Consider the following 26800-nt stretch of genomic DNA (forward strand, 5'->3'; position numbering starts at 1 on the left):
TTGTGGATTTCTGCGTCTAAATGGGCATCAGTAGTATTTAGTAGTTCCATCATCCTTTGTTTACTGTGTTCCTAGTGACTTTATATCATTAATGACACTTCATGTGTTGCAATTTTATGGTTATATCATCTAAATGTTCTTCGCTGGCATAGGACAATGCAGTTGGCTTTTAAAAGCTTGTCTCTGTATCAAGGTCCCTATTAACCTTTAACTGTGTAAACTATGCGAAGGGCCTTTCTGTGGGAGGAAATTCTGTAGCATCATTAACAAATACTGAAGATTTCACTCTGCTCATGTCCCTCATGCTTCGCGTGTACTTTTCTGTTCCTCTCCACACTGGTGCAGAACTGAAGAGATGTCTGTGTGGTCAGCACCACTGCTGACCTCCTCCTGATATCAAGGTGACTAAGGTGACTGTCATCTATAATGTTGATCAAGTCGACACTTTCATGCTCCATGACCTCAGTGTAGGGGCTGTCAGTTGTTTGCAGGTATCTTAAGTCTATTTTCCATTTGTATTTTCAGATTTAACATAAAATAAATGTTGTGCATTTTTATCTTGTTTTTTCATCCCTCACTCGTTAGCATAATTCATCTCATTAGCTGAGTTTTCTGGTAGAAACTACTATCATGCTTATGAGATGACTCAAGTTGATTATTATATTAATCTCCTTTATATAGAGCTAGGTCTCATTTGCCAAGATTTTACTAAGATTTTGACACCTGTGTTCATGGATATGACTGGCCTTTTCATTTCCTTTCTAATTTTATTTATTAGCGAATATATGCTTATACTTCCTCCATCAAATAAATGAAAAAAAATCATTCTCTTTTTCTAAGCTCTGAGATGCTTCACCCAAACCTCGAGCCATTTATTTCTGTGATACCTTACATGTCCTCCTATTTGTATCCTACAAAACTAAGACACAAACCTACTGGTTGTCTTGTCCAAGCCTGGAAGAATGGAAGGTGTTTTCCCCCTTCCCGTGGTTAGTAAAATTGGTGAGTTGAGACACAGATGGAACAACCTGCCCTCTTAAACCGACTGCTTGGAATAGCTTCCAATATTAGCTTCCACAGCATGCTACTGTGCGATGCTATGGGCAAGCTAATGCCACGTTGCTAGAGGATATTTCTCCCCGTATCCAGTTTCTTACCCTTTAATCCCCCGTTGGTTTTCTAATTAGAGTCAGACTTTTTAGAGCTTCTACTTAGAGCTGATCCCAGTTCAGTTTCTGTTGCTTTCATGAGTAATTTCTATGCCTTTGCTTACAGACGCCCTCTGGATCCCAATCCCCTCGGGTTCATTCAGCTTCATAGCTCCCGTCACTTCCTGCCGTTCCCCCTGGCAGACCACCTTCTTTGTCTTTTATTCTACGCCTTCATCTGTACTTATTAATTCCCGTGTGCTGGAGCCACCTCCAGGAGCCTAAGGACAAACAATGATGAATTTATCTGACAGCCTAAATGCTTGGACTTTCTCCTTCCTTATTCTTTTACTGATTTTTTAAAAAGATGTATTCCTTTAAAAATGTTTCCTCTTGAGCGGTGTGGCTCTTATTTGACTCTAAACTCAATGAATAGAGACATTGCCCTGTTCTCTGCAATGCCCTGGCACAGAACTGAATTCCTCTATTCAAGCTTTACTCTTAAGTTTGCTGCACTCCATGGTGTTGGCAAACAGAAACTTCCAGGGTACATCTTTGAATCCCACTGCAGCCTCATTAATGCTGTTCCCTACGGTAGTAGATAGATCAGCCCTGGTCCTTTTCCAAAGAGGTTCAGTTACTAATGTACTGAGAAGATGGCCTTTTGCAGTAGTTTCAATGGGCCCTCCCCAAAGACTGTGAAAAGGAAGAAATAGAAATGACAGCACACCCACCCGGATTGGTCTTCTTTCCCAAATCCCTGGAAAATAGATTATCTTTTGCTGCTTGAAAATAAAGCCAGGGAATGAAACAGCTTCCCACCCCCTGGGGTTCCCAAAATCTGGTTTATGTTATTTTGTATGCATTCTGACCCTACTGTGCTCTCCCTGACCCCTTGATTGTAAGCATATGATCCTTTTGATCCTTTTGGTTTCTTTGGAGTGCTTTGTTGGTGATAATTACCTAACTCTCTGTGAAGGCCGGATTGTTGCGTATGCTGTGGGAAGGGAGCTCTCTTTCCTAGGGCTGACTCACAACAGTGCTGTAGATTGCCTTCTGCCTCAGAGAAGAGTTAGATGAGTGATTTAAAAATACTAAAAAATAACCCAGTGGTAGGCAAGTGGAGAGTTTGGAAGGGCAAAGTTAACCTCTCGGATTGTGTTTTAATGGGAGGACAGGATCAAGGACCATCACACGCAGTGACCTGTCTGGTGACAAATAGTTAATATAGAATGTATTCCCACAGAAAAGTGAATCTGGCTTTTCAAAAGGAAATGTGGGTGCTCTGAGCCTTAGACTCTAGCTACTCATTCTTGAGAACAGAAGTGGAAAGTTAAGGTACGTTTTGTTTTTATTGATGCTAGCTGTATTTATTTACGTTTTTATTGTATGAAATCAGGTGATCTGACATATTAATACCCAGTATAGGCATGGTGCTAGGTTGACACAATGGCCGTGGTTGTCACATGATCCTCACATGAAGGTCATGGTCATTGCATTATTGTTCTTCATTGTAATTTGAATCCTAATACCCCATGATAACTCCAGTATGCTCCACCTAAAGTCGATCTACTGATTCCTCATGCCAGGGCTAGGTTCCAAGATTCATAATGACAATCAGTTGCAGCAGATTAGAATGGATAACACTTTTCCGATCAGTTCCCAATAGGCCACTTTTAGATGTGTCACTTTAACCAGTCTGCTCTACCACTTCGCAAGCCTTTGTTTTGTTTTGATACGGGGATTTCATGTGAGCCAGGCTACCATTGACTTGCTGTATAGCCTCCTGTTCCTCCCTCTAAAGTGCTGGGATTGTATGCGTGGACCACCCCCAGCCTTAAAAGCACTGTGGATGTTTGTTTGTTTGTTTTTTTAATCAGTCTGTGTTTTTGCTTGTCTATGTGACCTGTTGTAACTATTTCGGCTTGAACCGTTTTGCTTAGAGATAGATTCATCTGTTGACGCCTGACACAAATCCTAATGCCAACTAAATGTCTCTTGTGTGGTTTTTCATGTAAGTCTTCTGGATAGGTTTGGGTGCTGTGTATTTTAGGATATTCTTTTCTTATCATCCCGAAGCACCCCTTGGCCAGCCAATAACACTGAATGTATTACTTGTATGAAGTACCAGCAGTTCATCATTACGCCTCGTCTTTACCTCAACAGGCAATTTGATTCTCTAGATTTCCCCATACAAGAACCAGGAAACTGTGGTTTATGGAAACTGTCAAACGAAGCAGTCGTGAAAGTGTCTGTTTAGGAAGACCTAATGGTATTATGGTGGTATTTCACAGTTTCTACAACCAGACAAAGGAAGGTAGAACTTGTTAGAGAGACAGATTTTCTAATAAACCTCTCCAATCCTGGATGTACACCCTGGGTTTATTCCAAATTAGCTACCTAACCTTGAACATGTTGCTGAATGTCATGGTGCCATCTTGGAAACTGGGAAGATAATAACCTGATAAGCTTAGTGAGACTTCTAAATCTGTACCTAACAAATAAAGCGCTTGCACATATCAGAAGAAAGAAATGGAAAAGTTCAAGAGGGAGCATTAGTGTTCAATAGCCAGTACACTCCTGTAAGTATAGCTCCTATGGCCTATTCACGTAGACGTCCAACATTAATTAGTAAAGCCTGTTATTTTACAGATTTCCCAGGACTAGAGATCTTACATGGGGCGACAGCCCAATAGGCAGAGGATTACTTCTGTCATTGTAAATTAGGCCCTTGAGCTTTGGTGACAAGGCTGACCAGGATAAGTAGCATGGTCTGGAGAGAGAAGAGCCCTCCACAGACTTAGCAAATCATTCATCTTCGTTCTCGGTTCTCCCATGGATCAGACTGTGTTGGCTGCCTTAAAAGTCCTCTTTGGCTCTGTGTATCTGTTTGCCTCTAAGGATATCAGGGATGTAACACGTGAGGGAAAAGCAAACAGGATGCCTACACTTTTGAGGAAGTGTTGTGCAAACACCTGTGTGGTGACCTCTGAGCCATGCCTGTGGATTTCTGCGTACAAATGCCAGGCTGATGCCCATGCTGATGATGGCAAGGCGTTGCCAAGCAACACTTCACCATGGAGAAGCAAACCAGCTTTGCCAGTGTGCCAGCTCTAGGGAGCTCCCATACTGACTACTTCCTCCTGCACCTGGACAATACCCAGTGCTTCTCTTGACAAAGCAACGCCTGTTCATTTTTAAGAGGAGAGTCCATGGTCAAATAGAGTCTTCTCACTTCTCACCAGGCGACAGGCATCTCTGCTACTTCTCACTCTAGCACGTGAAGGCCTGTTTCCGCCATTGTTGTATCAGAGAGCACAAAGGATCTTAAACCATTCCTGTGTCTCTCCAGTCACCAGAACTTCCTTGACTCGGATGAGCCTCCCATAATGCTGCTCTTCCTCAACATTCTGGTTAACTAGGCACCTCTCAAACACATATTTTTAAATTTATGTTGTATTTCTTTTTTAACTTTCAAGAAGAAAGTGGTAGTCTTGGCCAAGGCTATATTATGTAAAGGAAGGTCCTGGGAGCTGATGGATTAAATGTTCTGTCTGTGTCCCTTGGACGCTGTTTTCCTAGTTCAATTTCTTCCCTACTTCCAGCCCTGTTCCGAGCACCCCGTTTTATCAGGTGATGGTATCTATCACTTTTTCCTCCGAGTTTCTTGGCGAGCTGCTCTTCTCCCATCTTTTCTGTTAGAGAACACCTTTCCCTTCTGAACAACTTCTTTGTTGCCCATGTGACTCCATTCTACATGGCTGTCCCTTTAATGGTCTCTGGACACACTTGGGTGTGTGGGAATCCAGGGGTTAACTTTTCTTTTCTTTCTGAAGAGTGTTTGAACTCCTGTGAAGAGTTAAGGTAAGGTCTTTATTTCACCTAATGACAACTAGGCCATAAAACCCAGCCCTTCATGAGTGTCACTGATGATTTCCTGCCTGCTCTCAAATCTATGTCTGCTGAGCATGCTCAGAACTCGCCATTCGTCCCACTGCTCTCCCTTCTTAGGCATATCGATGCTTACTCCTCTCCGTAGGAGGTGATGAGAGTTAACAGTTACATTTACTTTTTCAAATTAGGTATTCTAAACCTTTTTATTCTTCTGATGACTATGTGTCATGTGCTTATGTGGAGAAAACTAAAAAATATTTTATATCCATTGCAAGCACAAATAACCTCCTTTGTCATCACACTACTGTTTTTTAAAATTTGCACAATTTTGTCATATATATTTAGCTAACGTCTGTTTCTGAAAGTAACTTTTGCCACATTCACTCCTCTTGGTTTCACCTCTGTTCCTGTAAGGGAGGTTTTAGCCAATACCATTTTTTTTAAATGCCTCATTTTAGACAGAGTGTCCAGTTGTGTTAGGAACTGATAAGGTGCTTAGTGTACCAGCCTGATAGCCATTTGACCCATAAACCTATAATCCTCCAGAACTCTAGAACGCACTCTTCCTTGAATCCTGGCCTTAACCCGCATTTCCCCTGTGGTGTTGATGTACGGCCAAAGCCAGTAACAGTCTCTCCTGTCAGGCTCTCTCAGCAGTTAGTTCTGAATACACCGCCTGTATACTTCTCTCAACTGAATTCCTTTTAGAGGTCCTGAGGGGCACTGTTAAAATAGATCATATAAACTCAAGGAGGCCAGTCACAGAAGGAATGCCAGCCTGAGTGAGAGAAGGGAGGAAGCCGAAGTCCCAGTTCTACTTATAGGCTCAGTAAACACCGAGAGGAGCAATGGGTCAGCACAGCCTCCCCGGCTCTGGACCATACCCCTGTCATTGGTGAGGCCAAGCAGGGCTTTAATTTAATACTCCCTCGCTCTGTCAGGATTATAGCGTTCTCATCCTAATGACTCAGGATAGAAAATAAACAAAGTCAGTTTCAATTAAATTCCTTCAGCATTATGGGAGGATATGGGAACCTCAGAGAATACCGACATGCCTCTTCCATATCTTATTCAAATCAGTTTGCAATATGCTAAGAATCTTAATTTGCATTACTTTATTCAAATGTTAAGAAAGAAAAAAAGAGTGTTATTGTCTACTGTAATGTCTTGGGGTTCATGAGTTTAGTGAGGTATTATAATCAGATTAAGCCCTTTACAAATACAAAAAAAAAAAAAACCCACTTCTTTGTCTTTCATGCTTAATATTTACTGAGAAGAATGGTTAAGGGGACTCTGGGATATCAATGCCATGGGTGAGTGTTCTCTTCTAGTCGAGGAAATGTAGGAAATGTTGGGCATTACATCAGATGCTAGTACAGCAGAAAAGAAGGTAGTGACCAATATACTCAAGCATGATGCCTTCAATTTAGCACTAGAGAAAGCATTCAATGCTCATGCTACTTGAGATGTAGAGGGTGAACGGAGGGTATTTTCAAGAGCCCTGCTGATCTGCTTGTGATTACTGTGACAGATTTTACACGACTGACTGAAGTCAGCACACTCTGAGTGATGAAGGCTTTGTGCTCCCTTAACCTATGGCTATTTTTAAATTCAGTGCTCAAAGCAAATTATTTAACGTCTGACTTTGGAGTTAATCCAGATTCTTACTACCCGTGTTCTAACAGAGTAACATGCATCGTGACTTTATGGCATCTGGCTTAATCCTAATATAGATTTTTCAGGACTTGAAATCTTTGGATGCACCGTACGAGCACAATTATATTTCCAAGGGATGTGAAACATCTCTGTGACTCAGAAATTGCCTTGCAGGTAAAACAGATGCTAGTGGAGGAGGCTCTCTCCCTCCCTCCTCCCTTCCCACCTTCCCTCCATCCTTCCTTTCCTCTATCTTTTCCTTCCTCCCTCCTTTTGTTCCTTTGTACTACTATGGATCAAACCCAGGTCCTTGACCATGTTAAGCATTCACACTAACACTGAATTAAATCATCAGTTCCAGTGGCCTTCTTTTCCTCCCTACTACATCTGCCAGAGTCCCTAGTTAATAACCAAGAGAAGAGTTAATCAGGTGGCCCTCTGGCTATAAGGGTCAATCACATATACAGTCAGTATTTCACTAATTTCTCAAATGGGGTTTTCAGAGAAAGGGAGATCATTTAACTAAGGGGCTATAAAAGTACACTCTGCCTTCCTTTAGCTTAACTGCAGGGCTGGAATTCAAGCACACAAAACAACACTTTCCAAACAGCAACAAAAAACCAAATGAGATGCTTCTGGGGAACATCTGGTTGCTGCACTGTTTGCAGCCAATGCTAGTGGAGAATAAAAGGAATGAATGGACTTCTGCATAAGGCACATTCTGGTCCCCTGGCAGTAAGGTAGGGGTTTTTTCTGCTGGAGGGAACATGAGATGGTTACGTCTCTATTTTTCTCCAAACAGAAAGCTTCTTCCATGCTGCTAAGAGCTTCAGAAGGATTCTTAAAGCAGATGGAAAGAACCCATATACATCCGAGCATGCAGTTATCAGAAGCTAATTGAATTTGTGGGTTGGCTCCATCATTAGAGGGACATGAAGCCTATCTATGTCTCCCATATATGGCTATACACTGTGCAGTGGATATGGCACATGTTTGGATATTAGATCCCTTATTAGATGCTGCTACTGTAGGTCCAGGTAGTGATGGTGACAATGAGTGACACAAAGTATGTGCTGTACATCTTCCAGACAGTAAGACACACTGGAAATGTGGCACAAGGATCAAACCATTGGTTCTCAACCTGTGAGACAGGACCCCTTGGGGTTGAACAACTCTTTCGTAGGAGTCACCTAAGCCCATTGGAAAACACAGATATTTGCATTATGATTCATAACAGTAGCAAATTACAGTTATTAAGTAGCAACAAGAATAACTTTATGGTTAGGGAATGCCAAAACTGTATTAAAAGGTCACAGCATTAGGAAGTTTGGGAACCACTGAACTATACTATAATGGATGGAAATTTTGCTGGAGGAAAAAGGAAGAAAATCAGAGAAGTCCTGCCTCACATCTGGGGATTAAGAAGACACTAGGGGGCCACAACATATATTGAACTGGATTTTTTGTTCAGTCAACAAGAACAAGAATAAGTTATTTTGTCTTGAAGTTGCAAAACAAAATTAAGAAAAGTTAATGTATAGATTAGGGGCTCAACTCCTTTTGTGTCAATGAAAACATTGAATGATTGATGACAAATTCAAGACAAATGCTGTGCTCATATTTGACCCAATATGATCACAAGTATATTTCACACTGTCCCATTAATTAGTAAGTATGATATCTTGCTTAGCCAATAGGAAGTTTGTATCAGCCTTTTCCCCAAAGTCCACGTCTCTAGAGAGATTTTTTTCCACATAGGTTTCCCTATATTTACTTGATCACAAACACTCTGTCCAATTTTTCTGTTTGCGAGCAGCCAGCCATAAGACATGAGCCACAAATTGTGAAAGCTTAGCTTGCAGAGATGGGATTTAGTATCCTCATCAAACACGGCAAAGGTAATCTAACACATGGACAGCCAGTGTGAATTATGCTAATAAGGCATAAATGGGAAGCAGCTCAGGAAAGTGATTGCAATTAATATTATTTTACACAGACAGAATGAACAAGTCCAAGATGGGGTGAGGAAAAGGAGAGAGATATTTCTAAAAACCTCTGCATTTAACCTGGTCCTAAGGGAACGCCTGTCAATCAGAGCAAGATATGAGAAAGTCATTTTTATAGTAAAAACTAAACTACAGAAGTTGCATTGAAAAAAAGCTGATCTTTTAAAACAGATTCATGTTTTGTGTGTGTGTGTGTGTGTGTGTGTGTGTGTGTGTGTGTGTGTGTGTGTGTATGTTTTACAATAACACACAGACCTCTATCAGCTACCGTTGCTCAGCAAGGTGAACTCATGTCATCATGACTGAATTTTTCATTTGGCCAAAAAATACGTGCTTTGGACAGAGCGGTTTCTCAAAGCAAGTTTGTCTCCACTCCATTGGAGGCTGAGCTGCCCACAATCAGCGTGACAACACACATGGCTGTGACTTGGGGCTGGCTTTATTGGAACCCAGGGTTGCTCTCACTTGCTTTCCCATGGACCATTCCGGCTTTCTTAGGAAATGGTGGCTGGTTCTAAAAGCCACCATGGCTGGGAGTCCAGGCAAAGACAATCATCTTCGTGTGGGAGTCATGAACCATTCCTCTAACTGAAGTCCTGGTTTGCCCATGTTCAGGGAGGGAAGACACAAGTTCACTGGACTTAGTCACATGCTTAGTCACTAGAGAGGTGATGCCACGACTGTTTGGCCAACCCAAGCTTTACCTCACAGACTGGAATCGTGATGTGCTTTCAGTTGGAGTGCTGATTTCGACTTTTAGTTAGTATTGAGAAATGACTCTGACCAACAGCTTTTATTGCCCATGTCACTTGTGGGAACGTATTACACATCTTATGTCAAATGCTTTATCGTGTATGTCTCCACAGAAATAAAATTTAATAGACTGAGAAATGCATATTTGAAAGAGTGCCTTTTAGAAAGGCATTCAGAATCGACAGATTTACTTTTCAGAAATATTATTGCAATATCTCTCTTCCTACACGTCCTTACACACCCATCTTGCAGTGTGGTTTTGACTTTTCCTGGTGATATTTCACCCTTCTCTTGAATATATGTAAACCAGAATATTTTTTTATATTGGATATTTTATATGCATTCAAATGTTATCCTCTTTCCTTGTTTCCCCTTTGGAAACTCCCTATCCCATCCTGTCTTCCCCTGGTGTTCCTTCACCCACCCACCCACCCACTCCTGCCTCCCCACCCTAGCATTTCCCTACAATGGAGAATCGAGCCTTTCTGGGACCAAGGGCCTCTCCTCCCACTGGTGCCCAACAAGGCCATTCTCTGCTACATATGCAGCTGGAGCCATGGGTCCCTCCATGTGTATTCTTTGGTTGGTGGTTTAGTCCCTAGGAGCTCTGGTATGGTCTGGTCAGTTGCAAATCCCTTCAGCTCCTTCAGTCTTTTCTCTAACTCCTCCATCGGGGATGCAAGCATCCACCACTGTATTTGTCAGACTCTGGCAGAGCCTCTCAAGAGACAGCCATACAGGTTCCTGTCAGCAAGCACTTCTCTGCAATAGAGTCTGGGTTTGAAATCTGTATATGGGATGGATCCCCAGGTGGGGCAGTCTCTGGACAGCCTTTCCTTCAGTTGTTGCTCCACTCTTTGTCTCTGTTTTTCCTCCTGTGAGTATTTTGTTCCCACTTCTAAGAAGGACTGAAGCATCCACACTTTTGGTCATCCTTCTTCTTGAGCTTCATGTAGTCAGTGGATTGTATCTTGGGTAATTTGAGCTTTTGGGCTAATATCCACTTATCAGCGAAGGCATACCATGTGTGTTCTTTTGTGACTGGGTTACATCACTCAGGATATTTTCTAGTACCGTCCATTTGCCTAAGAATTTCATGAAGTCATTGTTTTTGATAGCTGAGTAGAACACCATTGTGTAGATGTACCTCATTTTCTGTATCCGTTCCTCTGTTGAAGGACATCTGGGTTCTTTCCAGCTTCTGGCTGTTAGAAAAAAGGCTTCTATGAACATAGTGGAACATGTGTCCTTGTTGTATGTTGGAACATCTTTTGGGCATATACCAAGGAGTGGTATAGCTGGGTCCTCAGGTAGTATAATGTCCAATTTTCTGAGGAACCTCCAGACTGATTTCCAGAATGGTTGTACCAGTCTGCAATCCCCCCAACAATGGAGGAGTGTTCCTCCTTCTCCACATCCTTGCCATCATCTGCTGTCATCTGAGTTTTTGATCTTAGCCATTCTAACTGGTGTGAGGTGAAATCTCAGGGTTGTTTTGATTTGCATTTCCCTTATGACTAAAGATGTTGAACATTTATTTAGGTGCTTCTCAGCCATTCGATATTCGTTAGTTAAGAATTCTTCGTTTAGCTTTGTACCCTATTTTTAATAGGGTTATTTGATTCTCTGGTGTCTAACTTCTAGGTATATATTGGATATTATTTCTCTATCGGTGGTAGGATTGGTAAGATCTTTTCCCAATCTGTTTGTTGCCATTTTGTCCTGTTGAAAGTGTTTTTTGCCTTACAAAATTTTATGCAATTTTATGAGGTTCCATTTGTTGATTCTTGGTCTTAGATCATAAGCCGTTGGTGTTCTCCTCAGAGTATTTTCTCCTGTGCCCATGTGTTCAAGGCTCTTCCCCAGTTTCTCACTTACTTTCACTTACTTGTTTAGAGTCACCCCAAGAAATTTTATATTGTGTAATGGTTGTGAGCCACCATGTGGTTACTGGGAATTGAACTCACGACCTCTGGAAGAGCAATCAGTGATCGTAACTGCTGGTCCATCTCTCCAGCACTCCAGATTTTCAATGAAAATGGTTCATGACTCGCTATCCATGGAGAACACCCTTCCAAGGGCTGACAGCCATGCTGGCTTTTAGAATCAGCTACCATTTCCCTATGTGAAGCAGAGTAAGGTGGACCAAGGTTCCAACAAAGCCAGCTCCATGTCACAGCCGCGTGTGCTGTCACAGTCGCGTGTGTTGTCATGCTGATTGCGTGCAGCTCAGTAACCAGTGAGGCAGAGACAAACTTGTTCTGAAAACTTCTCCGCCCAGAGCATATGTTTTGAGCCAAACGAACAGTTGTGTCTTCAGCCATTTGGAGTTCACTTTGCTGTGAAACATTAACTGATACAGACCCGTGTGTTAGTGTAAGAGAAACGGGAATCTTTTTCAAAGTATCAGCCTTCTCAGTGCAACCTCCGTACTTTAGTTTTCATTATAAGAATAACTTGTCTCATCGACAGGCATTCCCTTAGGACCAAGTTAAATGCAGAGGTTTTTAGAAATATCTGATCTCTCCTTTTCCTCACCCCATCTTGGACTTGCTCATTCCGTCTATGTAAAATAATATTAATTGCAATCACTTCCCTGAGCTGCTTCCCATTTATGCCTAATTAGCATAATTCACAGTGGCCGTCCATACCGTTAAGCGTGTGTTAGGTTACCTTTGCCGTGTTTGATGATGACACTAAATCCCATCTCTGCAGGCTAAGCTTTCACAATTTGTGGCTCATGTCTTATGGCTGGCTGCTCGCAAACAGAAAAATTGGACAAGAGTATTTCTCAATACAGGAAATTTTCTATCTCGAAATCTCTCTAGAAATGTAGACTCCTGGTGCCAATTAAAAAACAGGTAAAGCCTGAAAAATCATACCTCATTGGACTGAACAAACCCTGAGCCTAATCTTTACGATTGGTCTGTTCATCATTTAGCATTTGCATTTATAGAATTGGACATTGTGCTTAGAGCTGCATGTTATCTTTTCCGTTTGATAGGTCTTTTGTTTTAATTTGGAGGCATCACGGTCTAAGTAGAACAAACCAACCTGATCATTATGGCGAAAAGCACTTGACCTTAGAGAGAGAAAGGCAGAAAAAATAAGCAAAGCGAAACTCATCTGCACCTTCGGTCTTTTGCTCACAACTTTGTGACATGAGGGGTTTCAGCTCTGGTCCTAAGCACTTTGGTTTACATCTGTGAAGAATTAGATTACAGACCAAGGCAGGTAGAGGATGTAGAAAGTCGGACTAGGAAGTTGGGATCCTTGCTCTAGACAGGAAAATGTTGGTTTAAAAAGAAAGTAGAATGTTCCAAATCCGTGCTGATGACTCAGTCAGTCAACGTGTCTTTGAAATCTCTACACGTCATTCTTGTTCACACTTTTCCTTTCAATATTTTTCAACAACACTTTTTAGCCTTTGAGTGGTTATTACCCTGAGGAAATGGTAACGAGCCGGGTAACTGTGCATGACTTTTAAAACTGAACGGTCAGGCATTACATATTAGTCTTTTTTAAAAAATCTTCGTGTGTGGAGGGGTTTGCTTTTGTTTCATGTATCTTTTGTCTGATTTATTAAACAGACACTGTATCATGAGTGGAGAGATGGTCCAGAAGTTGAGAGTACTTGTTGCTCTTCCAAAAGTACCAGGGTTTGTTCCCAGCACCTATGTTGGATGGTTCATAGCCACTTGAAACTCCAGTTATGGGGGACCTCATGCTCCCCTTGTGGTCTCTGTTTGCACTGTGCTGGTGTGCATATATCAACACACATACATACATAAGTATAAGTAAAAATTTAAAAGAATTACGAGGATATTATATATGTGCCTCTGACACATTGTTTATACTTTTTATTCCTATTCTTGTTGGCTTAACAACTTAAACATTAAACATTTAACTTAAACATTTCTTTCAGAAGTAACCATACACTGAATTATAACACTGGTTATAATTTTCCTTTAGCTAAAATGTCCAGGAAATAAGAATAAGCCACTATATTCTATGAGCTGGATTCTCTGATCCTGAGTTTATTTCTGTTGTAGCTTCATTCTGTTGCTGTGGTTAAAAGTCTTTGACCCAAAGCAGCAAAGGGGAGAATAAAGGGGTTTTCTTTGGTTTTAAATTCCACTGTTGTAGGACAGTCACACGTGTGAGGGCTTTAGACATCTTGGCTCACCACATTCCCTCAGTGTCAAGAGCAGCGAGAACCAAACTCATCCACACGGTTCGCTTGCTGCTTGCCTCCAGGTGCTCAGCTAGCTTTTCCGGCTTTTATACAATTTATAGAGTTCTGCTCATGAAGGGTTGCCACCCTAGTAGGCGAGGTCAGTTAACAGTCAGCCAGTACCTCACAGACCTACCCACAACAGTCAACCAGTACCTCACAGACCTACCCACAACAGTCAACCAGTACCTCACAGACCTACCCACAACAGTCAACCAGTACCTCACAGACCTACCCACAACAGTCAACCAGTACCTCACAGACCTACCCACAACAGTCAACCAGTACCTCACAGACCTACCCACAACAGTCAACCAGTACCTCACAGACCTACCCACAACAGTCAACCAGTACCTCACAAACCTCCCACAACAGGCAACCCGGACAACACAAAACAACCCAACACAGTCAACCAGTACCTCACAGACCTACCAACAACAGTACCCACAAACAGTCAACCAGTACCTCACAGACCTACCCACAACAGTCAACCAGTACCTCACAGACATACCCACACAGTCAACCAGTACCTCACAGACCTACCCACAACAGTCAACCAGTACCTCACAGACCTACCCACAACAGTCAACCAGTACCTCACAGACCTACCCACAACAGTCAACCAGTACCTCACAGACATACCCACACAGTCAACCAGTACCTCACAGACATACCCACAACAGTCAACCAGTACCTCACAGACCTACCCACAACAGTCAACCAGTACCTCACAGACCTACCCACAACAGTCAACCAGTACCTCACAGACCTACCCACAACAGTCAACCAGTACCTCACAGACCTACCCACACAGTCAACCAGTACCTCACAGACCTACCCACAACAGTCAACCAGTACCTCACAGACCTACCCACACACCAAACTTGCCTAGACACTTCCTCTCCTGATCCCACACACCTCGTTCTAGTTAGTAGCAAGTTGAAGTTTGAATGCAGAGCATAGCAAGAAAAATAAGCCATTTCATATGGATTGATTCAACTTGTCACAGAGAAAAATGTTCTCCACTCTTTTGTGTCTTACTGTGTAAGTTTATACAATTTATTTTTCCAGGACATTTACTCATCTACTCAGCAACCTTTGTGATGTGTTAAAAAACTGAAGCCCCCCTTTGCCTCTGAAAATTCGAAGCGTTCGTTTTATTTTGAAAGGTCTATGTGAAGACCAAAAGGAAAACTGAGTTCAAGAAATAAAGAACAATGCTGTAATCATAGCAGCTCATTATTTTGTTTTTAAACTTGATCTTCCACAAGGTTATTACCTAGAGTTGAATATTAATGGACCCGGGCTGTCTTTATGCAGAAGAGATCTTAAACAACGGTGCTCATAAGGAAGGGCATTAATCAGGGGAGAGAAGGGAGCCTTGCTCCTAATAATGTTTGCATAATGGCTACCCTTGGGTGTGTTGCTTGGTTTAAAAATAAATATCCGCGCTTTCTGTGTCCCAACACAATGAGAATTATTTGCGGTTACAGTTCTGTTACATGATTTTCTATGTGTTTATGGGGATATCAAGCTGAGTGGCTGCTGGGAACCCGCAGAAATGAATAGCATTGCTCAGGAACGGTGTAGGGTAGAAGTGGAAAGAGCCTCTACTTGGAAGATTGGTGGCAAAGGACCTCATAGCAAATCAGAACTGATTTCAGAAGGGAAGAAGCAGGCTGGTCTGCGAAAGGACATTCAGATATCCCTCCGATCTGATTTTAACCCACCAGTTGCTCCTTACCCCTGTAAGAAATAATACAAGAATCTGATCTTGGCATATGGACACTTGCTTCAGTGGACTGTGAAGCTATGGAACATGTGATGTTTGGCTGCCCTCCACACAAAACTCTGTGCAGCTTCCCTCAAGCACTATGTTTTCAAGTTCTATGCTTTCCTTCAGATTCTTCCCTTGTCTTGTAAGAACTTTCCAAACCTTCCTTGCCAGTTAATTCTGCTTATCAGGCACAGGTTGGTTTAAATGCACCATCCCCCACAAAACCTCTGACTGCACGGCCAGCCATAGGTCTTTACATGGACTTTGCCCTGGGGACTTCTTCTGTTTTCCTTGATTTATTGTGTGCATGTGCCAAGTTTGATTTTTTTCATAAATGTTTTAAATAATGACCTCATCTCCTTGCAGCCTTCTCCCCATCCCCCCCCCACTATTTTATGAGCACTTGCATTTGTTCCATACTGAACGAATTCCGTATGGTCTTGAAAACAAGCCGTGCTGCTGTTTGATATTCTGAGTGGGTTATACAAGACTCTGTATGAACAGTTCGTTCTTGCAGTTTCCTTTGCCTTATTTCTTGTACAATCCAGATGGTCTGCCGCGCCAAGGGAGCGTTCTATAGTATGACAATCCGAGCTGAAGTTGCTAACCGTTTTTCCCATCCCCACTTCTTTGTGATCTGTTGCACAGTTTCTGTCCTGAAGGAAAATATTTCCTCATGACTCCTTGCTCTGTCCTTCCCATGTGGCTATGTTGTTTTAGCAGAGCTGCACAAGTTCAGCTTCCCTTGATAAGGGAAGTTGTAAAGGGAAGGCCAAGATTATTACCCTTGACAGACATTGCCTTCTAAATGATCAGTGTGTGTGTGTGTGTGTGTGTCTGTCTGTCTGTCTGTCTGTCTGTCTCTCTGTGTGTCTGTCTGTCTGTCTCTGTGTGTCTATCTGTCTGTCTTTCTGTCTGTCTTTCTGTGTCTGTCTGTCTGTGTGGTGTCTGTGTGTGTGTCTGTCTGTGTATGTGTGTGTCTGTGTGGTGTGTGTGTCTGTGTGTGTGTACATGTGTGTGTGTATTTGTGTGCATATGTGCAGTCTTGGAAGTACTAAAAACTATCCCTTCTATCTACTTATAAAGCCTTTTAAAAACTTTAACTCTGAGGTGAGCATTTTAGCTGTTAGCCTTCTTTGCCATGGAGCAAAATAAAACAGCTTAGTATGTTCATGCCCAACAAGTCACACAGAATATACCCCAATCCATCGCTCTATCTACAGCACTACAAACTTAGGCCGCAATATTTTCTGGTACCTCCTGTGGGTGTCATGGTGCCTGGTAGGGCTCTTCCCACATTGAAGTCAGTGCAGCAGTGAACAGAGCCCTAGACTTAGGTTTATGGTGCTGGAAGACCATGATGAGCCCTGGGCCCCAAGAGCCACTTCACTTCAAGTGTCAGAACACTTATTTATAAAACAGCGAGGGATGCCCAGGATTTTCACAGTTCTTTGGACATATTTATTCTTTTTCTATAGCTCCCTTATATATACACCTCTTGCTTTTTTTAATTAAATAGATTTTAAATTGATTTTATCCATGTTATGATGCATCCTGATTCCTGTTACCTCAATCTCTCTCATCTTCCTCCTTCCATGTCAACAGCCCCCACACTCACTACTAATCCATTTCCATGGCCATGTCCTTGGGTTTTGCCTTGCAGCCCACTGAGTTGTCCTTCTGCTTTTATCAGTAGGCTCCACGAGCTGATGAGCCTCTGTGTTTCGCAGAGGGAAACTGGATTCATCATAGATGTTTCAGAACCAAGGGCACATTGCTTATAGCTTCTTACAGAAGGGAACATTTTTCTCTCCTTTTTCTGTTCTACACAAAAAATACACAGTTTCCCCTCTTTCTTGTTCCCCCCTCCTTCCTCCCATGTTGAAGCAGCCATCCCCTTCTCTGCAGGTATTCAAGGCTTCTGGCTAAGCACCACGGACTCTGCTGGAGTCAATATTAGGACTCTCAGATGTACAATAGGAAGCCTTGAGAGCCAAGTGGGATGTGCACTAGTGCGCCCTCCCTCCTTCTCTTTCTCTCTTCCCCCCTCTCTCCCCCTCTCTCTCATGGGGGTCATGAATGATGGAGTCCAGAGGCCAAACTCAGAGTTGGTTCTTGCAGGACAACAAGATCCAGGAGTCTGCTTGTCTCCCCTCCCTTGCCCTGGAATCCCATGTTGCCATGTCTGACTTTTTTGTGGGTCTTGCTGATCAGAGTCGATTCCTGATGCTTGCACAGAAAGCACTTTCATGAGTGAACTATGGTTCCAGCTCTGTACTTGTTTTCATCTGTGCTTCTAGACTAATTGGAATTGAGACATTACTCTAGTAAGAACAAAATAGCTCTTTGCAAATAAAACTGAAATATTTTTTTCTCTAAACCTTTGTGATGTGAAAGGCTGAGTCCATTGTTTGAATAGTTTCCTAATTGATACATCTCCTTTTCTGAAGTCATCACTTGTACAACAACGCTCCCGTTAGGAACCATGATTGCCTTTAGATTGCGTCCCTCTTTTAACATGGTTTTCTTATTTATTTTCTATATATTACACACATAGGCCATTAGAAACTTTAATTTTCTCTAATAAGCAACCTAAGTTACATATGACTCTTGGTCTTATTTCCATCATGGGCACCTATTAATTTAAGGCCAGGCAGTGATTATGTTCCATGGAACACAAGTGAAATACCGGTTTCCTCTTCTGTCTCTAACCCTCTTAATATGAGAATTTCTCACTATAGTATTCACGACAGAAATAGCTGGAGATAGACTCAGTGTCTAGAGAACAGAGTACAAGGAAAGACGGGAGGAACCACAGGGTTAACCCTTTCAGCTGGCCCACAGAGTCTAGACTTCCTCTTTTGCAGCTGTGGCAACTGAGACCCATGGAGTTAAATGGTTTCTCCAGTGTTTCATACCTCTTAAGGTCAGAGCTAAGATTTTAATCTAATGTGACTCCAAATTTCACCTTTGCAGTACCAGGATGAAGGGTGGATCAATAAAGTGTTAGAATCATGTGTATGATTGGTGCTCAGGTAGCAAAGGGCTTGAAGAAGGGACTTTCACCTGTTTGATGACTCTGTTCCTTCCCCCAATATGGATTACTTCTGAACATGGGACCATTCTTCGGGAACTCTTCAGTGATAAGGTCTTCTGTTAATGAGACGTCTCTCTTTTGTCGTTCACAGCAATTCTGCAGGCAGTCATAACTGGTGACCTTATGAAGGTAAGATACCCTGCTACCAACATGTTGGGGACTCTTTAAGAAGCTTAATTCAACAGCACGCCTCATCGAATTTTCACGATCCAGTCTACAAACCACTGTGGGGTAGAAGGAGGAAGCAGGAAAGATTCACTTTTGAGAAATGAGTAGAGAGAATGATCACTCACCACACTGCTTCTCCTAACAGCAAAGGAGTATGGTAGATTCCCTGGACTTGCCTTTGGTTAGTTTTTTTAAAAAAAGGACTGTATTTTCCCAGGATACATTGATCACAGTGCCTAGAATTCTGCTTCCGAAGACTCATATTTGAAGAATTTCGGGCTTCTTCATTAGATGTGTAAGGGGATGAATACATATATAAGAAACACCTGGGTAACACCCAGAAATGTATGTGCCATAGAACTTGTACCTGTTGATATAGTAGTCTGCTCCAGAAGTCATGGCTGACACAGAAAAGGCTAGTCCATTTTGGACACTTCAACTTGTGCTTGTATTTTCTGGTGATTTAGTTCACAAGGAAAGCAGATGCCAATTCTGACTGCCTGATTTCAGATTTTGCCTTTGTTTATGTGAATGTTTATACCATTAGCATACTTTCTTGGTGCCTTGATTTCTTTATCTGTGAAATGGAGTAACAGTATCATTTCTTTCTTGGTTTATCATAGGACTGTATGTAATCATATGATAAGCCTGCCAATACTATTCATGTTGCATAGGAAAGTGCATAAATGTTAGCTGGTTTAGTCTTGCTATGTAGTACTAACCTATTTTCTTCTTCTAACAACACAATTATTAAAAATATTTGCTGTAATGTAGTCTGTGAATATTCTAAAGTATTTACCTATTCTTCAGTTATTTGTGCTAGGGGTCATGACTGCCTACAACTCTCCATGTAACTAACTCCGACCATGCAGTGGTGCTAGCTGCCTCCGAATGGGGGATATAACTTTGCCATCAGTCCATACAGTACAGTAGAGGCCAGGAAACCAAAGGCCATGAAAGGAAGCTGAGGATTCTTTTTCCTTTTCTCTTTTCTCCATATTATACTTTCTCCTTTCTTTTTTCTCCTCTTTCCCTCGCTCTTCCCTTCCCCTCCCCCTTCTCCTCCCTTCCCTTTCCACTTTAAAGCACATCTGTTGGATAAACCAAAGAATGCCTGTTCTACACTTTCAGCACACTACTATCAAAAAGCAGAGAAAGGGAGGATCACTTCTATATTGGATCAATTGCAGCCTCAGTCATAGGATCTGACCATGCTGCCTGTATAGTTTTTTACTGTATTATCCCAGGACATTGTTAGCCAAAAGAGTGGGAGATCACTCTCATTAGCCTTCAGTGGGCCAGCCAGTAGCAGTATACAACTCTGAAAGGACCCTTGGAGTCTGTGGGAAGCAAGACCAACTCCTGCCCTTGAACAGTTCTAATTAGTTTGTAATCAGAAGCTCTTCCCATATGCTTTTATTCTAAGCAAATCACTCCCCAGACCCTGGAGTGTATTGTTATTCATTTAAAATATTTCACAGAGAACTGCTTAAAATACAAGACAGCACTATATCTAGTTGATTATCCTGGCACAATCTACATTATAATTATCCCCTAACTGTCTGAGGAGTGACTCAGTAATGCCTTGTATACTATGAGATGAGATGCAGACAGTGAGGAACTTTTTTTTTCAGTCCTATCTATCATCTACCTATCATCTTTCAACTATGTATGATAGAGATCTATTTATCATATATAGATATATAGAGATTTGTCTTTTATCTTCTCAATTTTCTTTTTTCCCTCGTGTGTAGAACACACACTCCATATTTAATATTAAACAGGCTCTGTATGGGAGAGATAGATAGGAGTTAGATGGGATAGAGAGGGAGGGAGGGGGATGACACAAGACGGTAGAACAGACTCCAGGAGTTCCCATATAATGAGGATACATAACATTTAAAGTACCGATGGGCTGACTTTTACTCACAGTGCGCAGCCTTCCCAAAAGGAACACTCAGGACAGCTGATCCCTACTTGGTCTGGCTGCATCCACGTTGTCACGCTCAGGAGATCTCCCCACAGAGCAACAGTATTGCTACAAGATGTTATAGCTGAGCACAGAAGATTCTCCTTTGGATCTCTATGCTGTTCCTTCCTGTCTCTTTCCTCAGAGTTTGGGAATTGAAGATTCCCTTCACTCCCATGCTTCCAGTTCCCCTGATCAGCCACTCTTCGTGGTTGAATTTCTAGCTACTTTTCCTTGGCTCTTTCCAAAACTCTGTTTTCCCCCCTGTTACCCTTCTGTTGCTCTTATACTGTCTCTCTTTGCAGTCAACACTTTTGTTCTTCCTATAGAATTTGGAGGCCGGTGGGCTGGTTACTGGATCATTTTATTGTTGCTTATGTGTTAGTTTTTCCTGAGACTGGCCCCGTTAGTAGATTTGTCTTCAAATAATCCATGAGGAAATTCACCAGGGCTCCTCTTATGCTGTTATTCCACAGTTTGGAGAATAGTGACACATTTGCATTTTGTAATATTGAATATTTCACAAACTCAGTCTGTATCTTCATTTGTCCATTTTACTCTCTCGTGACTAAATCCTTGGCTCTCCTACTAGCTATCCTCATACAGAAACAATAACATTCACACCATTATTTTGGTTCTCATTAGTTCATGACTTTCTCTAGCCCTATTGGGTATGCATTGCCTGGTACTCAGAAGGTATCAGGATGAAACAGGAACCCTCCCTCTGAGTATATGTGCATTAACATGTATGTACATGTCTATGTGCATGAATGCTGCATACAAGCAAATGAAGCATTCGTGTTCATGCCATGTCAAAGAACAACTAAAGAAACAGGAAAAGAGCCTGGAGGTTCAAAGCCAAGTTCTTCCTGCTGTAACACATGCTGGACGAACCTCAGGAAATTTTAGTTTTCTTTGAGCGCTCAGAAGAGAAGGGGTAGAAAGCCAAACTTTTCTATTTCCTTGAGATATTTGATATAGACAGACCCTTTCCAGGGTTGCATGAGACTAACCATCCATGTGAGTGATGGAGGGATGGTACTTCATCAGTTTAGCTCTTGTCTTGAGGATTATTTGAGGTTAAAAAAACATGTGTGGTTTCCAAAGTGACTTTTCTGTCTGACCTTGGAGCTTTGCCCCTGTCCCGGGTACTGCTGATGTGCTTTCCCCGTGTCTCTTTTTCTCAGCTCATGGAAAGCTATAAGAACGGAGGGAGTTTATTAATTCAGGGGCCCGGGCACTGTTCCCTCCTTCACTACGCAGCCAAGACTGGCAATGGGGAGATCGTGAAGTACATCCTTGACCACGGTGAGTAGGCAAATCTCAAAGGATCACCTCTCTGTGAAATTCTAGATAATACTATGTATACTAACACTCAACGAGGTCTTCCCAACAAAGCACACACCAACTGTTCCTCTGATACTCATTGTTGGTACAGGTAGGCCAACTTAACAAAGCAATTAAAATGAATAATTTTTATATCCAAATTTATAAGGGAGAAGGATTTGGGGGAGAAATTAATTTAAAATCTAAAAGCTTTCTAAAATGGGTACTGGGTACTGGGGTGAATACCTTTAATCTCCGCACTCAGCAGGCAGAGTCAGGTGGATTACTGTGAGTTTTGAGGACAACCTGATCTGCAGAGTAAGTTTGAAGCCAGCCAGGACTATGTAGTAAGATCCTGTCTCAAGCATAAATAGTTCAAATAAAGTTAATTAAGTTAATTTTTAAAATTTATATCTTCATTTATTTTTATTGTATTAATGTTTTTGCCTGAACGTGTACCTGTTTAACTATGTGTGTCTGGTCCCTGTGTCGGTCAGAAGAGAGAATCAGATCCCCTGGAACAGGAGATAGAGAGGGCTGTCAGCCATTGTGTGCTGAGGGATTTGACCCCTTCTCGTCTGCAAGAGCAGCCAGGGGTCTTAACCACCGAGCTATCTCTCCAGTCCCTATGTTAAATTATTTAATTTAGTTTAAATTTTAATTAACGACATGAGGCCTGGCATTGTTGTCTTTATTTTGTAGAGCTTCATGTAAATTGTTTGGACTCAGCTGCATAATCTATATTTCTGGTTGATTCCTCTGTAGATTCCTGTGTTTGTCCTTCCCAGTTTTTCTAGATTCTTAGTTTTTGTTGTTTGATTCTCATTTGTGTTTTTTCCAACTCACAGTTCATTCTCCTGAAAAAGTCCTACTCCTGCCATGCCCCATGTGACCAGCCAACCTCACTCCCAGAATGTCTACTCACTGAGTTTCCAGTTTGGTCTTAGATCATTCCCAAGATGGTGGCTATTGGTCTAGCATCTGCCTTCAGAAGCCCTTGGAAATATAAAGGAACACCACTCAAGTTCTCATGTTTATAATGTGACTAGAAATGGAGAAGACCAGGGCTGTGGGGTGGAAAGGGAAAGGGGAAAAGGCTCACTTGGAGATTTTTAAAGATGAATAGAAACTGTCTCTGAGACCCAGGTCCACAGAAAGCCTACTTGACCCTCTTAGATGTTAAGCCTGCTTACTTTGCACAGCCATTGTTCTTACCTGCCAAGCCATCTCAAGCCCACCATTCAAGCTTACTTCCTTTGCACAGACATAGGCTGTAGACAATGGCACTCTCATCCCATTGCACCTGGGGACACTTGCATCCTCCCACTTAACCCTTCACCTCATTCACTCATTCTTTCAGTGAATCTATGTGGAGTATCTAACAGGAACGGTTTGCTATAGGCTGACACACACAAATCTGCACTCAGAAAATGGATTCAACATTTCCAAGCATTAGCAGACCGGGGAAAACAATTATTAGGTGTACAAATAAATTCAACACAGTTGAATGTGAATGTTTTAGGCCCAACTCTAAAGCCACGTACAGATAACGCAGATGCCTTTTATCAAGCTCACATAATATGTCAGGTGCGTGTACAGAACACAACACATAATTTGATCTCTGCAAGGACCTTGTAAAGTAGATATTAGAACATCATTCATTTCAGATTCCTCTTCCTTTGCCCTTCTCACTATGAAGAGTTTGTCTGAACTCTTGGCTGGACCTATGGTCAGAACAAAGGAAGAAAAGCATGGAGTAAGAGCAGTGGATGATGGAGAATGGCTTCCCCAGTAGACTGCTTAGTTTCATTTCTGTCCGTCTTAGAAAGATGAACCGTGGTGCTGAGTCTGCCGCAGGCCTCATTCCTTCTTCCGCTGTCCTGATCATCCACCTGCTATACTTCAGAGCAAGACTTGCCAATGAAACAGTGGCATGAATTCCACTGCACTCATGCACCATGGGCTTATTCTGTTTTCTGAGGCAATCTCTCCAAAAAGCTGAGGAGGAGCAGAAGCAAAGTTTGCAATATTGCATGTGGACTCTCATTAAAGCCACACTCGTCAATGCAAAATTTCCTTTTAAGAAAAGTCCCCAGTTGCATAAAGTTCAGAAGATCGCCATTTGATCTGAAACACATAGTCCTAGCTAGCCTGGAATTCTCTGGGCAGGCTGGCCTCAAATTTGTAGCAATTCTCCTCCTTCTGTCTTCCAAGTGCTGGGATTAGAAGTGTTCTCTTCCACCCCCAGCTAACTTGTGTCTTTTGAAATCATAAACTATCTTTGTAGAACCATTCACCACTTTGAAATGGTGGAAAGTCCTTTAAAGCACAGAATTCTTCGAGTCAGGAGATAAATGGAAGGCATTATCCTGGGCATACCTGGTCCACAGTCATAATGAGCTCTCTGCATACTGATAGAACCTCTTCTGACTTACTGCTGATGGCAGTACTGGAGAATAACAGAAATGTTTATGCTGCAAACATCTCTTGGCATGCCTGTGCATATGCGTGTACCGGCTTGACTCGAGTCTCTCCAAGGGCTTCAGATAATAGAAATCCCACAGTTATTTTTCAAAGATCCTGTTACCAGGAGCCCACCACAGATGATTACTCTACACGGTTTAGAGCCAATTGAGAAGTCTTTATTCCAACCAGCCGGGACCACACTCTGATATTTGGGATCTAAGTGTAACCTCAAGCATTTAGACCAAGAGTCTTTTAAAGGTAAAACTTACATCTCAATGGTTCACTCAGCAGGTGCAGCAGGAGATTTGCACAAGCAAACAATTTAACAGGAGCTAAGTTAGGTCAGGCATCCTGGCCTCAGGTCCCAGAATACAGTTGGTTGGGTGATTTTCCAAGGGACTCTCCATCGAGGAGATCAAATTCTAGTTAAATCTGAAATAGTCTAAGCAAGAATACAAGATGGAGGGACCTCTGCACTGTCTTGTCCTGTCACATTCCGCCTTTGCTGACCATGGATCTGAGGAACTGCTGGGCTCTTTCAAGCTCCCTAAGTCGGATTCTCTGTGTTTCTTTGAGTTGGCCCTCAGCTCACAGCATCCTTCCTCTCCGAGCTCCACTCTGCTTTGTCCCTTCATTGGATGCTTAGGGAGAGGAGTGTGACCTCCCTGCAGTCAGGAGGACCCCTTCTGATCCAGATCCCTGAGAGATGAGTTATCTCAAGTAGCAGGGATCACTTTCCTTCTGAGGCTCCTTTAAGATGGCGGTGGGCTAAGGGCTCTGAGTGGGATGTGTGGTGTGTTCTGAGAAAGCCGTAGGAGGCATCTTCCTTTGGACTTTTCTCAGACATGCAAAACACTGCTTTCTTTTATTTAAAAAGAAAAAAGCTGGAATCTGGGCATCTCAAGGCCTGAAAGCAAATAAGGAGAAGGCAGAGGGGGAACAATTCCAGAGACAGGGCAGAGGCTGGGGATCCAGGGATTCCAGCAGAGACTCTCTCAGTGCTTCCTGCCTTGCGGTTCCTTTCAACCATCATTTTTACTGGCTGCCTCCCCCTACTTCACCCCTCCAAGACTTTTGTGTGCTTTTCTTCCTTTACTGCCCAGCATTTTGGTCTTTTGTTTTTATTCTCACTGTGTCCACCCCGCTGCCCCCTACTGTTTCCCCAGATAAAAACCCCACTCACGCGTTTCCTTTTTATTTCAATAGGGTATTTTGTCTTCCCTCTTTCTGACTTCAGTCTTTCTTTTCTTTTTTTTTTTTTTAACACCCTTCCCCCATTTTTTTCTGCCTCTGGTCCCAGAGAGAAAGGACTCCCATCCCGCTGAGACAAGATGACAGTGCTGTTAGCATTCCCAGTGCCAGCTCCCTCCACATCTGTGCAGTCTTTGTCCCAAGGCTGGGGAGGATTTGGAATGGTCTGTTGGCAGCATCCGGGAGACTAATGGGAAAGGAGGTCCTGCGAGGCAGTCTGTGGGGCAACGGAAGGAATAGCAGAGGGGATTCGGATGAGTCCGCAGGAGGCAGCTTAAAGAATGTGTGTTATAAAAGACCCATCATATATAATGCACATACAATACAGATGATAGAGTCATGTGAACAGGATGTGGGGTGGCTAAGTGAGAGCTGCAGATGTAGGGCAGAATAGCAGGGCTTCGGGAAGTTTCAGTGGTGTGTGTGTGTGTGTGTGTGTGTGTGTGTGTGTGTGTGTGTGTATGTGTGTGTGTTTGCGCGTGCTCGTGCGCATGTGCGTACGTGTGCCCGTTACGACCTGGCTATACAGTGTTCTTCACAGGTTCATGCATTTTTCATATGTGTGAACACGTGGACCCCCAGTTGGTATATTGAGCAGTTGTGAACCTCAAGAGGCAGAAGGGGTGGGGTTTAATGGTGAAAGGCCAGCCAGTGCTCTCTGCTTTCTAGCTGGTCCTACAGAATAAGCACCCACAGCACGCCTGTGTCTTCATGGACCAGGCTACTCCCACCGCAGTATCTTCCCCACCATGATGCCCTGACCTCTCTGAAATGTGAGCCCAAATACTCTATACTCCTCCTCCCCTACTTTGCTTTTTGGCTGTGTACTTTGCCACAGAGAAATGAAAAGAAACGAACACAGTTCCTCAATTTTCAGACCTTTCTCTAAATGCTACAGCGTTTTAAATCTATGTTTCTGCTATGGGGTCTGTCTCTGAAGGATAAAGAAAAACATCCAATATTGACTGGGATCCAAAGTAGTTTTAAAGCATCATTCACCATTTGATTTTTTTTTTATTATTATTAACTTGAGTATTTCTTATATACATTTCGAG

General features: G+C 42.4%; 1 protein-coding gene across 8 annotated transcripts in view; it reads left to right on the plus strand.

Annotated features, from left to right (window-relative positions):
* The window catches only part of Dgki (diacylglycerol kinase iota), a 441511-nt gene that overhangs the window by 400946 nt on the left and 13765 nt on the right, over nucleotides 1-26800 (plus strand). For all 8 annotated transcript variants that reach the window (XM_032906753.1, XM_032906748.1, XM_032906750.1 and 5 more), the window contains 2 exons: nucleotides 18657-18694; nucleotides 21890-22010. In XM_032906753.1, coding sequence (XP_032762644.1) covers nucleotides 18657-18694; nucleotides 21890-22010 — 159 coding nt within the window. The remainder of the gene's footprint in view (nucleotides 1-18656; nucleotides 18695-21889; nucleotides 22011-26800) is intronic.

The sequence above is a fragment of the Rattus rattus genome, chromosome 6, assembly GCF_011064425.1.
Source record: "Rattus rattus isolate New Zealand chromosome 6, Rrattus_CSIRO_v1, whole genome shotgun sequence".
NCBI lineage: Eukaryota > Metazoa > Chordata > Mammalia > Rodentia > Muridae > Rattus > Rattus rattus.